Genomic DNA, 17,876 nt, shown 5'->3' with positions numbered 1-17,876 from the left:
GAACTAAGATTTCAGCTTGAAAAGAAACACAGCTGTAAAATCACACTTATCTCACACAAAAGAAATGCATTTTCATTTGCTGCAGAGAAAATTATTTTTAAAAAACTAGTTATGAAGCATGTTTGAAAATTAATCTCAGGAGCCCAGAATTATGTTTACTCTAAGTTAGGAGTGGGAAAATTAGGGCCATAATGGCAACATGTTAAGGAGATATACCAGCAGTGCTAAGAGGCAAAAGTAGATAAATCCCTCTTTTTTTCACATATCTATCATTCAACTATCTGTCAAATCTGACTTTTTCTTGTCTAATTCATTTCTACCTGATCTGGGAAAGTGGAAACCTAATCAACTCTTCCTAGAAATGCCTATTCTGCTCTTAAAATTGCCTAGCAAGAGTTGCTCCATTTGTTGCAAATTTTGGAAAGAACTGACTGTGGTCAATACACCCTCTATTCAAACCTTTAATTTGGATATTTATCTCTAAAACAGTTTTCTATGTCAAGCTAAGTCTCATACAGAAATTAAGGGGACAGTATTTATATGCTAATTCTCTTGACTTTAGCACAGGCCACCCATCCTCATTCATCCATACTTAAAATCAGGTTTTCACAAACATTAACACAATTATTTCTGTACCTCTTATAATAACATTATTCATTATGTACAGTGGGGCAAAAAAGTATTTAGTCAGCCACCAATTGTGCAAGTTCTCCCACTTAAAAAGATGAGAGAGGCCTGTAATTTTCATCATAGGTATACCTCAACTATGAGAGACAAAATGGGGGAAAAAATCCAGAAAATCACATTGTCTGATTTTTAAAGAATTTATTTGCAAATCATGGTGGAAAATAAGTATTTGGTCAATATCAAAAGTTCATCTCAATACTTTGTTATATATCCTTTGTTGGCAATGACAGAGGTCAAACGTTTTCTGTAAGTCTTCACAAGGTTTTCACACACTGTTGCTGGTATTTTGGCCCATTCCTCCATGCAGATCTCCTCTAGAGCAGTGATGTTTTGGGGCTGTCGCTGGGCAACACGGACTTTCAACTCCCTCCAAAGGTTTTCCATGGGGTTGAGATCTGGAGACTGGCTAGGCCACTCCAGGACCTTGAAATGCTTCTTACGAAGCCACTCCTTCGTTGCCCGGGCGGTGTGTTTGGGATCATTGTCATGCTGAAAGACCCAGCCACATTTCATCTTCAGTGCCCTTGCTGATGGAAGGAGGTGTTCACTCAAAATCTCACGATACATGGCCCCATTCATTCTTTCCTTTACATGGATCAGTTGTCCTGGTCCCTTTGCAGAAAAACAGCCCCAAAGCATGATGTTTCCACCCCCATGCTTCACAGTAGGTATGGTGTTCTTTGGATGCAACTCAGCATTCTCTCTCCTCCAAACACGACGAGTTGAGTTTAGACCAAAACATTTTACTTTGGTTTCATCTGACCATATGACATTCTCCCAATCCTCTTCTGGATCATCCAAATGCTCTCTAGCAAACTTCAGACAGGCCCGGACATGTACTGGCTTAAGCAGGGGGACGCGTCTGGCACTGCAAGATTTGAGTCCCTGGCGGCATAGTGTGTTACTGATGGTAGCCTTTGTTACTTTGGTCCCAGCTCTCTGCAGGTCATTCACTAGGTCCCCCCATGTGGTTCTGGGATTTTTGCTCACCATTCTTGTGATCATTTTGACCCCACAGGGTGAGATCTTGCGTGGAGGCCCAGATCGAGGGAGATTATCAGTGGTCTTGTATGTCTTCCATTTTCTAATTATTGCTCCCACAGTTGATTTCTTCACACCAAGCTGCTTGCCTACTGCAGATTCAGTCTTCCCAGCCTGGTGCAGGTCTACAATTTTGTTTCTGGTGTCCTTCAACAGCTCTTTGGTCTTGGCCATAGTGGAGTTTGGAGTGTGACTGTTTGAGGTTGTGGACAGGTGTCTTTTACACTGATAACAAGGTCAAACAGGTGCCATTACTATAGGTAACAAGTGGAGGACAGAGGAGCCTCTTAAAGAAGTAGTGACAGGTCTGTGAGAGCCAGACATCTTGCTTGTTTGTAGGTGACCAAATACTTATTTTCCACCATGATTTCCAAATAAATTCTTTAAACATCAGACAATGTGATTTTCTGGATTTCCCCCCCCCCATTTTGTCTCTCATAGTTGAGGTATACCTATGATGAAAATTACAGGCCTCTCTCATCTTTTTAAGTGGGAGAACTTGCACAATTGGTGGCTGACTAAATACTTTTTTGCCCCACTGTATTACTTCAGGTGAAAATAACATTTTTCAGCAAGTAGCACCAACCCTAACCCTGAAACTGCATCTTTAGTAAGAATAATACACACACTATAATCTGATTAAAAATACCTCATCACCATTCAATACCAACTAATTTGTACTCTGCATAAATTTTATAAACTAGAATTATATAGATAATATTTAGTACCAGTGTGCTATGACACTACACAGTAGCACAAACTGGGAGAATTATCAAGTTATAATTAAATATTAGTACTAATTTGGCATACAATCAGCAATAACTGCAATTATTTCGAGTTCATATTAGCAAGAGAAGTCAATGCTAAAATTAATTTATAACACTCACAAGCATAATACTTTGCCAGAATTTATTTGGTTTCCACAATTAATTCAGTGTCTTGGAGATAACCTCCCAGAAGATGGCTGAGGCAGCCTGAATTTTGACAACAAAACATCAAAATCCACAAAAGTGAATGGTTGATATTCATGATGCTGCAGGTTCTTGTAGGTAGAAATGTCATATGTTTCTTCAACAATTTCAGGTGATGGCTTGGCCTCTATAGGGAGAAAAGAAATACTTGTAAACCCAGAGAACAAAAACAATATTCCTAGCTAAATCAGATTTTGATACAAAGGGAGATTTATTACTAACATTGAAAATTATTACTATCAACTATGATGATTGGTGGTGGAACTTGGTAAGTTTTAAAAGAAACAAATAGCTACTTTCAAGGCTTAGACATATCATCCAATTGTGAATGATACTAAGCTTGGGTAAATAGGGTGGATATGTGATGACTGGAACTGTCTATCAAAGCAAAGTATTGCAGGGTACACCCTCCCAATTTGGAGGCAGGAGGAACTGAGGCAAGAGGGATTTGGGAGGTCTAAGTGGAAGAACAGGTGTGAAGAAGCTCAGAGCCCATGCCTAGGGAAACTTCTATGTGTCATACAACAGGGTTATGAATATAATAGTGCCGGGGAAGGTAAATATTGACAGATTATAGATACACTGTAATATTAAATCAACATCTTTATAGCCCATTTTAAGTTATTTAATAAAAAATAATTTCTTTTTTGAAACATTAAAAAAGTAACTGTACAATCCTAAATGTTTGCCATGTTCTATCTAGACATATTATCTCAGAAGATTAAAGGAGGATTTGTAAACCACAAAGGGGGTTGGTGGTTGCAGCAAGAAAAGTAGATCCTTTAAAAAACCTCCCAGAATTAATGGGATTTCACTTTAATTTTGAAGGAAAAGATAGTAAGAAAAGGACATCCACAAGAGAGGTGGTACATGACACATGATGGCAGTGAACTGCTACAATAAAAGTTAGTGATCAGGAAGAAGCGCAGCTTAAAGGAAAGACAGAACAAAACCAAACAGTTTTAGAGGTAATAGTTATCCAGAAAGTACTTAACTGGAAACTATAACTGGAAAACACAGTGACACAGAAGAGGTTCTAGACATAAAAGCTACCAAATAGGCTTATGACTGTGAAATGTTGGTCAATGAACAGGGCAGTTTTTGTAATGGAATAAGGTTTCCCTCACGCACGTTTGAGTGTAGGAAACATGTGGCTTCTCCTCATAAAGGAAGCTATATTTCAGTAAGAAATACATGATACCCATATTTCACACAAAGAACATAACGATATTCAAGAGAATTTGAATATACAGTATTAAATTGCAATTAATTACAAGTACAGTGGTACCTCTACTTACGAACGCCCCTACTTACTAATTTTTCGAGATACGATCAGCTCCGGCCCCAAAAATTTACCTCTACTTACGAACTCGCATCGACTTACAAACCGGATCCGCGGCCATTTTCCGCCCGTTCCACGTGGTCCGCGGCCATTTTCCCACCCGTTCCACGTGGTCCGCGGCCATTTTCCACCCGTTCCACGTGGTCCGCGGTGTTTTTCCGCCCTACCACATGGTCCGCGGCCATTTTCCGCCCGTGCCACGTGGTCCGCGGTAATTTTTCCACCCGTTCCACGTGGTCCGCGGCCATTTTCCGCCCATTCCACGTGGTCCGTGGCCATTTTCCTGCCCTTGACACGTGGTCCGCGCCATTTTTCCGCCCTGCCGTGTGGTCAGTGGCCGTTTTTCCATCCCTGACGCGTGGTCCACGGACGCCGAAAGGGATTAACGGTAATTACATTCAACCTTATGGGAAAATTTATTTCGACTTGCGACCAACTCAACTTGCGATCAGAGTCACGGAACGGATTAAGTTCGTAAGTAGAGGTACCACTGTACATTAGGTTTTTTAAAAATCAGTTATAAGCCAGAATACATGGTAGGAGCATTTCCAAACAAGATATGCACGTAACTGAAGCTTCAGTTGTTTATGTTACATTAGCCAAAACATGCATATTCTGTTTATGAATCCAGAACCTATCTTTCCAATGGAGTTTATTACATCAGACAGGTAAACACTATCTATCACCATAATTGTCCTCTAACTTTACAAAAGCTACAAATATGTCTACCCTTCAATGGAATTTTATTTAAAAAACTCTTGGGATTGACATAAAACATTTGCTGAGTTTATATATCACACTAAGCCATAATTTGTTTAGCTGCTGTTTGCTGAACAAGCCATAAAGGCCTGGTTTATACTTCATTTCATCTAAGGAGGTTGAGATTGAGAATCTTTTTAATTGGTTTTTTTTTTTTTTTGTTAGCCACCTTGAATACTTGCTGGAATATAAAGGCAGGACACAGCTCAAGCATAAACCACTGCTTGAAAACCACAGTGATACATTCACACATTGTGCAAAGCTACAACCAACCAAACCACATAATTACTTGCATGGTATGAATCCAGTCACTGATTGGCATCCCATTGATTGTAACATGAAACTAAATAAGGATCTCCAACTTTCAAAAGGAGAACACGTTTACCATTAATTTATATGGCTCAGCATTTCACTCAACATGTTAGTTGTCTCTACCTCTGCCTCATCATAAATTATCAAAGGAGTGGTGCTTTAAAATTAATCAGTGATTTTAAAGTCTATCATACCACCTCAAAGCTCTAAGGCCTGGATAATAATCCAAAATATAGAAAATAAAAGAGAATCGAAAAGAACAACATAAGCCAAAAAGATTAAACAGTATTGGAGAGGGTGATATTGATTCAGATATTGCTGATTATTTAGGTTCACTCCAATTAGGCTTCACTCCTGGTTATGGGATGGAAACAACTTTTGTTATCTGGGTAGATGATGTACTTTGAGGAAGATGGATTTGGGCAGCTTGTTCCTATTAGATTTTCTGGGCTCAGTTGTTTTCAGTATGACTGACCATGGCGTCTTCTGAACTAATTATTTCATCTGATCTTAGGTATGTTTTTCTAAGCGAGAGTTTTGGTGGTGATGGTGGTAGCTCTACTCATCTTTAGGTAACTGGTTTCATAAGACTGATGCCGGGGGACTTCTGATGCAGTGCTGCATGGTTCCCTCTTACTCCCTATGTTTTTTGAAGATCTATATGGAATTGCTGAGTGGAGTCACTCCATTTTGGGCTTAAGTGTTAGACAGAGGTATTAATGGTTAGGAAACAGAATTCTGGATGGAAACTTACAATTATTCTTAGCTGAAGTTACACTTTCCTTGATAGCCTAAGTACTCAGATTGATTTTTAATACTGGCTACATAGGAAATTTTAATGTCTGGAGTGAATGTTATCTGTTTTTATTAACTGCATATTTTTAAAGTACAATGAATTTATTTTGCAATAATTTCTGCCTTTAACAGGTGCTTAAAACATTTTAGATAAATGTAAATATACAGGAAATATTGGATTTGCTACCCCTCGGTGTCTAACATATAATATTTAGTAATTGCTTAAGCTTCTTCCACTGAAATAATTGAAAATGCTTAATTCCAGCTGAATCTTGGCCTATTAATATTTATCTATTGCTTTTAGTTACACTAGCAAAGCTATCAGTAACTTAACTTGTATACAATTACACCTTAACAGACTACTATGCATAGCTACCTTTAGAAGTTTCAAATTTTACCTCCTCTAATCTCCTGTTCCAATTTTCTAGACCAGCTAAACTAAATTGAAAGAGAATCAGGGCATGTCTGTTCTATCATTAGTTTTCTAGGCATTGCTGCCCCCTTCTGGAACTCAAATAATTGGGGATTTTTTTGTATGTGTATTATACTTCAAAACTTTTGAGGATATTTATCAGTTTGACATGCATGTTGAATTTTAAGTTTCTTATTTGTCAATTCATATTGCAAGTGATGTCTACTATTTTCTCTGTGTTTGTAAATGGATGGATTATTGAAAACAAGAGATTTTAAAAAGCATATTGATTTTTAAAGAATACATACTATATAATTAAAAATATAGAATAAAGAACAAGGTCTGGACGGGGAAAGCTTTAAGTGGAAGTGTTTAGAATATGGGGAAAATGATGTTTGCTTTAGGAATTAATTGGTATATTTTTGAGATTAAAGATAATATTTTAAGAATATTAAAGGGGTGGGACTTCCGGGGGAGTAATGGTGGATTGAAGATGGCTCAGTTTTTGTGGAGCTAACAGCCACAGTGGACAAGAGGAGCCGGCAAAGGATCCAGATCTTCGGAACCATCTCTGGACAAAGGAGATGACTGGATCACCCACAAGTACTCCTCACAGAGGTTCCCTGTGAAGAGATTGTAAATTAGCAATCTCCAGCAGGTTGAGTGCTCTGGGAGTAGCAAGAAACATCGAGCCCAAGTTGCAGTACAGAGCCTTCAAAAGGACACTAGATTTGCATACACTTCCTCTTTTAATTGACAATTGGAAACTACTTACCAATTTATTTGTAAATTAAAGAACTTCTGAAGGGCAAGTTGCTGCACAGCGAGAGAATTTCTTTCTATCCTTGAAGAAAGAAGTTTCAAGTAAGTTTAAAGATTAAAAAGAAAAAATTAATTTTTGAAACAGCAAAAGAGAGTTTAGAATGTTGACTGTAAGGGCCAGATGGATCTGAAAGAATAGTTTTTACGGACCATTTTAAATTTTATAAAAATACAGTTGATGTTGGAATTAACTATAAGAAACCTTACTGTGGGAAAGTTTGGACTCAGAAAATAAACAAAAGATAAGACTGGGCTTTGAAGGTTAATTAGAGAGAACCAGAGAGCAATTAAAGGAGAAGATACTAACATAATGGAGGAATACTCTTTTACTATAGAAGAATTTAAGACAGCTTGGGAACAATGTGTTCAAGACCTATTTTTAAAATTTTCTGATACTTTCAAAGTGGAGCCAACAGAGGTTATAGAAGAAGAAAAGATTCTATTGGATAAAATAGAGGCTGAGGATGATTTGAATAGGGATCTTAAAATGGACTTTAAAAAATTATCAAACTATAAAAGAGATATGGAAGGCATGGAAAAAGAAGCTGCATTGGACTTACAAATTATGCTCATTGATGTCTTAACAATTAAAGGGGACATCCAGATTATAAATCAGAAGAGTGACTCTGAGAGTTATCTTATTTTGGATCCACAGAAGGAAAGTATTAAATTACTGAAGTTGTTCCTGAATATAGACAGGGAGAAAACGGTAAGAGATCATCAGGTGAGACTTTATTTGAAGAAGCGACTGAAGATCAAGCCTCTTAAAAAGAAGAAACAGGAGTTCAAAGTAGACTTATTTGATCAGGGTTAAATTGTATAAGTTGTGATTTTGGGTTGTTATTATTGGAATCTTTTTTTTTTTTTTTTAAACAGGACTGTAAGATGAGGATTTAAAGATTTTTTCACATGGGGATAAACTTTCTATGTCCTACTTGTTAAAGAAAGTTGTAAGTTAGAATGTAAAAGGGACCTACTTGATTTAAGATATATATGTTACTATTACTGGTATTTTTTATGCCTATGGGGATAAATGTTTATGTTTTACTTATTAGAGAAAGATATAAGTCAAAATATATAATGAATTTATTTGTATAAGGTTAAAATATATAGGTTAGCATTACTGGTACTCATAATGCTGTTGCTGAGTAAGATTGATGAATTTTTTATAATTTGGTTATTGTTAAGGGATGAGAAATGGGAAGAGGAGGGTTTTTTTCCAGTAATACTAGAGAAGCTAAGTTACTGCAAATATTTATACTTGTTTGGAGGGAGGGGGGAGTCACTTTTTATATGTTTTTCTTTTCTTTCCTTTTCTTTCTTTTTCTTTTTTATTTGTATATCTTTTTTAGTTTTGAATTAGCTTTTAATCTATGTAAAACTTTAATAAATATTAAAAAAGAATATTAAAGGAGTGAAGGAGAATTAAAATTCAGATACCAAGAGAGCCAAAAGGAAAGGCATCTGGTGCAAACGCTGCATTATAATGACTAAATCACTAAAAGCAACATCTTTGCTAACCTACAGACACTGGTTTTCTTGACAACCCAACGAGATCAAAGTAAACTTGCTTCCTTACAGGACTGATTTATGTATCTATCAGAAAACTGCAAGAAGGGGTGAAAAAGAATGAAAAGTACTACATAAATAGCAAGTTCCAACAGAAAAGCAACATTAAGGCTATGAACAAGTGTGGACAGATAGAAGAAAAGCCTAAAAAACAGGTCACTCAAAAGTCTATAGTTTGTGCTTTAGCAAGCAAGGACAAAATTCTCATTTCCTTTATGAAGACATTTTCACTTGGTCATCTCAGTTTTGAATATTCTAACTTCCGTTAATACTTCAAACAAGAGAAAGTAGTAGAAACAGAATGTTGCCCCCCCCCCAATCTTCCATTAGCACCCTTAAAGCTTAATGGGAGAATCAGAGAATATAATTGCAAAAATGTATAGCAGTTCATCAGTAATGTGAAAAAGCCTTCTTGGGAAAGTACATTAGGAAAGCAGAAAAAAAAAATTCAAGATATTTTTCAAATAATAGGAAAGTCAGAATGTAAGACATTTGCTTATATAAACCTTTCAACCAACAGGACTAATGCAGAAGAAGATAAAGTGATACCCTGTGGAGTGCTTTGTTCTTCAATTTGAGCTCCTGCTTCTGGGATGATCTCCTCCTTCAGGGTGCTTTCTATCACTGGCACTATTTCCCTTGAAACTTCTGCCCCTGGCTCTTCAGAAATTCTGTCTTGCATCTCAGTTTTTTGCACTTCCTTTGTTATGCTTTTGTCCTGTCCCAGATTTTGTGATATGTTTTGTGGAGGTACCACCTGAGTTCTCTGTGGATCAGCTTTAGAGAGAGATACTTCCAGGCGTTCAGATAAAACTTCTGTCAGCTTTTGACTTTCTGCAATCACTATTCCTGAGTTCTTGCTCTTTAAATATGTTTCTTTAGGCCTTTGTTTTGAAGCAGTTTTCATAATATCTGATTCCAACTGCTTGTTATCAGTTGTCCAGCAGAGTTCCTTTTGTCTGTGTGGCTTTTCTTTGAAGTCATCATCTTCAGAATCAGAGCTAGAGTCTGATCCAGAACTTGATGAAGAGAATGATTCTTCATCTGCTGACTTCTTACCTAAGCCTTCTGTTGAAGAGAAAACTGGCTCTCTCTCAAAAGGAAACTGTGCTTTCTGAGGAAACATTACCAAAGTTTTCTTTGCCAAGAATTTTCTCAGATCTTCATCTGTTAATTTTACAGCTGCATCAGGTTTACTGTTAGTTATGACCTCACCCTTATCTGTAAATTGTGGGAAAGAATTAGGAGACAGCTTTTAAAGGAAAACCAACCACCATTTTGGTAGGATAATAGCTGGGTGCGCTCTTGCAGTACTAATTTCAGCTAGCTAATTTCAATTTCTCAGCTGGCAAAGAAGAGGTTATAATTTCTGGAAAGATACTTTCAAGGCTATTACTATAATATATAATTCAGATTTGTGAAATTAACTGGTATAAAATTCACTTGCTTCAGAAAAATATCTGCTAGATTTCATATAAAGCATTTTTTAAATATATCCTTCTGTTACAAATGTTTCTTCTAGGAACATTAGCATATTATCAGCTTGATATACCAGGCTGATTATAAATTGTGTCAGACACACTCTGATCCAATCTCCATAACTGAACACTTCCATATTAGCTCAACTGTATGTTGACATACATATTTCACATTGCAATATCCAACTACTTCAATTACAGTAAGCAACAATATCATCTGTTGCAAATCTAATTGTCATATATAACAAATATCTTTACATGAAAATTTAAAAAAAGTTTTTTTCAAATATAGTTAGATAGATATAGATACAGATATATAGTTATAGTTGATCTTTTAAATATATTACTTGCACTTCTAAGCTCAGACCATGCAAAAAATTTAGGAGTTTTCTTTAATCCACACAAGCTATATTGTCTTTCCCCAAAGCATATGCCCATGAAGAGTACTTGTTATAATGCTTTCACCTCCTCTGAACATAAAGAGTTGTTTGGTTCAGTTAAACCAATCCTGATAGTCCAGATGTCTGTTGCAATGGTAACTAATCTTATGCCTCTGAGCACTGAGAAGCAGGGATGAAGGCAACATGTGTCCATATGCCAGCAGTGGGCATACAAGAAAGCCTGCCTGTTTATACTGAGAGTCTTCCAACTGCCATTGAAAGACTCATCCTTCAGGAATGCATCTGGACCTTTGAAAAAACAACTTCACTACTAGCATTCACACACTCTGGGAATACAAATTCTGTGTTCATTATATAGACATAGGGCCTGGTTACTTAAGAGACTACCTATCTCCCATATATCTGCCTGGCCAATTTGATCTGGCAGGGTGGGAGCGCTTTGGGTTCCTTCAATTAAACAATGGCATCTATTAGAACCCCAGAAGTAAGCTTTCTCTGTAGCAGTATGTGCCCTCTAGAATGAAGTTCTCTTTGAGATGTGGACAGACCCCACCCTACTGGTATTCTGAAAGGGCTTGAAGACCTGGTTCTTCTCCCAGGCCGTTCGCAAGGATGAATGAAGCCCTCTTGGATTACTTTTTTCCATTCCAGTCTAGTGCTATCATCTTGCTATCTTTTATTTCGTATTTTTGTTTTTGATTGTATTTAAAAATATATTTTTACTTGTGAGCCACCCAGAGTCATTGGGAGTCAGGTGGCATATAAATTTAATAACAAATAAATATGCATCTTTCCCAGAGCAAGAAAACTAGCTCTACTAAGCTAAATTTTCAAGAATGAGAAGGATTAGGAGTACTGTATACAGCAAAAAAGGCTGTTTATGTAATATCTTAATGGTCCTAGAAATCCTTGCATGGATCAGTGCAAGATGTTTTGCAGACTGCATATTTTAGAAGGAGTACCCATAATTCCTTGAATATTGGGATAACAACATGCTGTTTCATTGGTATATTTAAAAACACTGCTACCCAAGCAATTTCTTTTCCAGTTGGGCTAATCCTGCAGAAGACTGGGGCCTCAAAAAGCATTTTCAAATATAGGTGTCCTGTAATGTTTTGTCGAAAAGTTTCTCACTACATGTTCCCACTAATATTTCATGGTTTCAGTGTATCTTATTTTGCTAAAAGGAGGGTTTCAACAGTGAAATAAAACACACCTGAAGTTCCAAAAATGAAAACAAAACCTTCTACATATGTTATAGCAATTATTTATTTTGGGAATTTTGTTGCTACTTTTAGGAAAGCATATTTAAAGCAATAAATTGTTGCCTATCCAAGTAAAAATTCACGAACCATAAATTAACAGAAGTGGAATGTTCAAATGTTTCATGATCGCCAATCACTCCTCAGCAGGATTTTGTCATTAGGATGGTTCAGGCTTCCTTTAAATTAATTTTTATAAACAAATTTCCTGCATATAGAAATCTAGCAATCAGGGAAAGTAGTTCTAGTTCAGGTTTTCCCCAAAATATTAATTTTCTGTATGATTTGGTTTTTATACAGAACTATTCAGTAAACAAATTCCCTTCTGCAATTTCAAGGAACCCAGGCCTAATGGATATCTGCTACCTTATCTGCTGTGTGTGAGAATTTGGTTTTAGTTTGTATGTATGGGGAAAAAGGAATTAGACTTACGATTTTAAAGAACATCATAGAGCTCTTACTGGAAACAGCCATGCGACCAATACCATTTTTGTTCCTCTTTGGCTGTTGGCCTGCAGCAACTTGTACTTCATTAATTGCCTAACGTCTTCCAAAAAGAGGCCTCTTACTTTAGTCTTGAGCTAAAACACTAGTTGAGTCAACGCTGTTTCCTCAACACTGTTCTCTCTAGTCCTAGATTCCTCCTGTACAGTGTACTGAGTGCATTCCTTGACTAGTTGTTAAGCTCACTTGATATTCAAACTATTCATGTCACTCTGTATTTTAAATCAATTGAGATAATGAAAATGTGATCATAAATCAGGGAGTTATATGGTTGTTTTAGATTTAGGAAAATACATTCTTTTCTGACTTGTACCAAGTGCATTAAATAGGAGCCTCAAACTAAAGTGCTCAAAGACATTTAATAAACAAATCATCCAGTCCTGGTACTGAGCCAGATAAGTGCACACTTGTGCAAAGGGATGAAGTTACTAATGTGAAATATTAGCACTGGCCATTACTAAAGTCTGGGGTAAGGAGGATAGTATTTCAAAATACATCAGCAGGATTATTCCATTTATTTACCAAATAACTTACCAGGAAATAATTAGTTATTAAAAGACTGGTTACATCTCAGCAGAGAGTGCCACAATTTTATCTACTTAACCCTTTCCATAACACTCAAGTGCAATTAAAATAGCTCTGACTGAATAATGTTTATCATCATAGATAGCAGGTATGCAGAGGAATTTATGCAAGGCTGTTTAATGATGCAAAGCACAAGAATGAAATAAACAGTAAAGATATTAGATTTTTTTTCAGAAAGTAGGTGACAAACTAGTTGAGCCTTTTTAATGTATCAGGAAAGCAGTATCTGTGCATATTAGTGATGCTTACAAGTTTTTTTTAGCACAAAACAATTTTGCCTCTTTATTTCCACTTTAAAGCACTGGAGAACCGCACGAAAGCCAGATTCTAATGCTTTTTAGGTCACTCTGTGCCTTCATTTTTTTTCAGGTTACTCAAGCCAAACTGACAAACTTGGTTTGATACAGACAGTATAAGTTTTAATAATTTCTTTAAAAGACTGTTAGATAAAACAGAGGTACAGGACATAACATCATGGACGTTATGTTGTATTAATGATCAAACTGCAATAAATAGAGAATAAACATTTTAAGGCACGTTACATGAAAACCAATTATACTGCATTTTTTGAAAACTAAATATTAAATCATGTTTTACTCTAGATATTTTCATTCCAAGGTCATAGCTACTTAAGTTCTCAAGTTCTGATTTATAAACAGAAAAGTTTTGAAACCCTAATGATATAAATATTTTCTTCTTGAAATATATATATATATATATATATATATATATATATATATATATATATATATATATATATAAAGTTGTTAGAAATTGTCATATAGAAAATTATAGTTCATGATGCACAAAATAAGCAATTTTATTAGGTTGCTTAAGGAAAAATGCTAGCATACATGCAGAAAAATATTTTAAAAGTCATTCTGATTGTAGCTTTTTCAGAAATTGTCATTTCCACCAGACAGCATTCATTCATCTGTAGCATGCAGTAAAGTAAGATTCTTCCAAACTTTCTATGATTTCATATGGAGTCAAATTAAAGTATTATATTCCCTGATTTATTTATTTAAAAAGATTTGTATGGCTGCCCATCTTAAAACAACCCTGGGCAGTTCACAACAATAAGACTATTAAAACCATAAGAACATGAAAAACTAGAAACCCACACCTCAATCAACCTCCTAGGGTGCCCCAACAACCCTCTGCAAGCTCCACCACTCTACCACAGTGCCTGGGTAAAGAGCAGGTTTTAGTGGCCTTCTGGAAGGCTAACAGGGTGGGTGCCTGCCAGATTAGCAGGGGGAGTGTGTTCCATAAGGTAGGGACAGTCATAGAAAAAGCATGCTTCCAAGGTCCCACTAGATGATAATATTTCAGGGAAGGGACCTAAAGCATGTCCATCCTATCCGATCTAGTGGGATGGGCAGATACCCTTAGGGAGAGGCAGTTCTGCAAATAGCCTCATCCTGTACTATGTAGGGCTTTAAAGGTAATAACCAGCACTTTGACTGCACCTGGAAGGAAACTGGAAGCCGGTGCAGCTTGCACAATAGGGGTGTAACATGGGCAAACCTAGAGGCACCCAACACTGTGTGCTGCTGTATTCTGGACCAGTTGTAACTTCTGGGTAGTTTTCAAGGGCATGCCTGAGAAGAGCATGTATGGGCATGAACTTAGCACTTCTTGCGAGTTCCTTAAAGGAAACATCAGTGGCAGAAGGCAGTCATATGGACCCAAGAAAAGATGTAGCTCCTATAAGGTATTCCCAATAGATGCTAAGTGGGCACCCATGTATATTCTGAATCACAAATTATCCTTCAAATCTGGATCTGTATACAGCTATACAGCACCATTATAATAACAAATTTAAGCTATGTTCAGCAAATCAGTTTTCTTGCACTTCACTTACCATTTGTGTCCATCTGTGTCCTTTTCTTTAAAAAAAATTAAGTACCCCTCCATATGTGTTGGGGATATAACTCCTAGCATTCACAATTGGCATGGAATTGCAATCCCAACACATCTGGAGGTCATCACATTGGGTAAAGCTAGTTTAGAGGCTCATGAAACATGAAGATTTTGGTTAGATATCAGCTCTCATGTGTATGACATCAGAGATTCATAGCTTGTGTTCTTGTTATGTGACTTTAATGATCTGATAGTTACTGAACAGATAGAATTTATTTACTGTCACTGATTTGATCTCATGAGAGCTTGTAGTATTAGTTTAAAAACAAAGTATTTACACATATCTATCAATTAGTGTTTTAAAAAGCTTTCATTGATACCACTGGGAAATTTGCTTAAAGATTAATTCCTGTACAGAGTCAGACCTAAGAACAGGAGGTAGCAGGCAGGAGGGAAAAAAAGGGTGAGAGTAGAATTGCAAGGATGAGGAAATGAGCCAGTTAATATGTGTGTGTATGTGGGGGGCTGGGGGGAGAGAGAGAGAAAAAAATATATGAATGAATGTGGGTGACTCTTTTTCTGTCCATTGAATGGACTTTCCCATATGGTTTATGGGATGGCAAAGCAATTGCATTTCACTTCTATTTTAGACATAATTCTTTTGCGATAGCTCCTCCGAGAACATTCACACTATAACAAAACCCACTCAACAGCTTTGAATCTTGATATTCTACAAAACATTAAAAATAGCAATTGCTTAATTAAACAAATATTGCTTCAATATTAAATGTTTTTCTTGGCAATAGTTATTGTAAATGGTCTTACCTTTTGGGGAGCCTTTTTCAGAATCATCTGGTTTGGTGCAGAGATAAATAGAAGGCAGACTTCGTAGCCCCCATGCTTGCAGTGATAAAGCCTATAAGAATTAGGAAAGGTACCTGATGAACAATTTGTTTTTTAATTAGCCATATTCTTTTCATGAATATGTAAAGCATACATTCATGTAACCACAGATCAGTAACATGTACATACAAAAGTGGTAATAAAATAGTTCCCATGGGAATTCCTTGTGAAAAATTCTGAAATCTTATTTTCATTTAGAAGAAAGTTTTGTTGTTATACACAATACATTTGTTGCACATTATTAATAAAGCAGAATATGCAAATACATTTAGAAATATTAAACTACATATTCTCTCTCCAATACTGTATTTAATTACTTATGGTTTTGATTTTTTTTTCAGATTCCCAGGCAACCACATCAAAAGTTTAGATGCCTAGGCAATTCATTACCTGTAATTTCTTTGGCCATTTTTACACAGAAATAAGAATAATTTGCTTATTTTCAAATAAGTGTTTCTTATTTCAAATGTGCAATTCATAAATATTTAAATTATTGCAAGAACTTAAAAAAGGGCTAAGCACTAGATTATAAAAAAGATTGTCCACTGTTTAAAGTCATATTCTTCATACAGTCTATAATTTCTATTAAAATAAAGCCTGAGTTTTATTAACAGGTATTTCTAAGCTGCCTGGGAATAATTGGAAAGCTGCAACACAGGAGGTAAAAGAATGTGAACATAGAAAAAAGCTTCCTACATGTGCCATCAATGCTATATATACAGCTAGTGGAAAGATGAGATTTTGTGGAGTCCTTGGTGCTCTCTGAGTTTGATTGTTTGCTTGTAGACATTTCATCAGCACGCTGATGATGTTACCTAGTCGGGTAATGTAATGTCTGCAAGTAAACAACCAAGCTCAGAGAGCATCCCGGACTCCACAGTTCAACATATATTCTGTTCTATGAGATGAGATTTTATTTACCTATATTGCTACAGACAGCCACAGAGATTTCTTAACTGCTTATTTAGGGCTAGGAGACATTTGAGGGACTCAAGAAATGCAGTCAAGTTTATAAAATAACAGCATATACAGTATTCAGAAGTCCTACAGTTAAACCTGGTGATTTATACACCAGATTACCCATGATATATAGTTTTACATAAGATGGTAAGAAATGACTTGATGAGTCAAGTTCAAGTCCACCCAGCCCATAACTCTTTGCAAGAAACCAAGCAACATCAGGTATACCTTCATATCCCATCAGAAAGTATAACTGGTCCACCCTTGAATAAGAAGTAAATTGTCAGAGAGAAAATTTGGATGACACTAAACATAAAAACACTACGGCGCTGATTAAGGAGGGGAGGGGGGTTTGCTAAAATGATTAAAAGATTTCTTTCGTCAGTCTTATCTATTCTGATTGCCAACAGCTCCCCGGAATCTCAAGCAGAGAAATACTTCTTACTGGTGCTGTATGAAATCTCTTATTTCAGGCATCTTTCAGGGAGCTGTAAACCGAAATAAAATTCACTCTATCCAGAACTGAACTCAAGATCTCAGCGTACTGCTTATGAGATCTTAATAACAACATGTTCTCTACAACGCTGTTTCTCGGTCCCTATCTTTCCTGCCACCATTGCTCTTTTCCTTTATCTCCCCCGCCCCAAGTGTATGCTTATTTAACTTTTTATCAGAACTATTCTCCATGTATTTGATGAAGTAGACTGAGATTCAGGATAGCTTATGAGATAACAGTCGTTGCCGTAGAATACTAGAAACCTTGATTGTGTTTTTATGCGCTAAGACTATATTCCTCGCGCTGCAGACTGGAGAATGATACCCGGGTGTAATCTACACTTCTTTATTTGGGAACCAGCCAAATAAAGTCCAAGTAGATGTCCCGAATCAACTTATACCACCTGGAAACTTCAGGTCAAATCTAGACCGAGAGTAAACCTAATTACTGGCACAGACATAGGTCGGAGCAATTGCTCATCTCTCTGGCTACAGACGGAAACCCAACAGGAAAACTTAATCCATAAACAACTCCTCAATGAGCCCGACCCTCCGTTACCTTAAACGCCGCGACACGACCGCAGCCGATTAACAGAAAGACCGCCATCTTGGCACCACCCAAAATTGTTCCGTGCTCTCCTTTGGCCGCAAATAAAAGGTTCCCACCCTACCTTCCTTCCGCAACGGCTGTCCCGAGGCAAATACGCCGATC

The 17,876-nt window shown here is 36.6% G+C and overlaps 1 protein-coding gene across 1 annotated transcript; it reads right to left on the bottom strand.

Moving 5' to 3' along the window:
- Positions 1-2,623: 2,623 nt before the first annotated feature.
- NDUFV3 (NADH:ubiquinone oxidoreductase subunit V3) lies at positions 2,624-17,876 on the bottom strand. The gene is made up of 4 exons (XM_025170930.2): positions 17,724-17,876; positions 15,632-15,722; positions 9,260-9,931; positions 2,624-2,826 (listed from the first exon to the last, which is right to left on the bottom strand). Exons 1-4 carry the CDS (start codon positions 17,769-17,771, stop codon positions 2,660-2,662), a joined length of 978 nt encoding a protein of 325 aa, XP_025026698.1. The 5' UTR covers positions 17,772-17,876; the 3' UTR covers positions 2,624-2,659.

This window comes from Python bivittatus, unplaced genomic scaffold (assembly GCF_059951505.1).
Source record: "Python bivittatus isolate LINGU-HERP-01145 unplaced genomic scaffold, Pbiv_v1 ctg000350_np1212, whole genome shotgun sequence".
In the NCBI taxonomy this organism is placed as follows: Eukaryota; Metazoa; Chordata; class Lepidosauria; order Squamata; family Pythonidae; genus Python; species Python bivittatus.
This window is presented reverse-complemented; position numbering and strand designations above follow the sequence as displayed.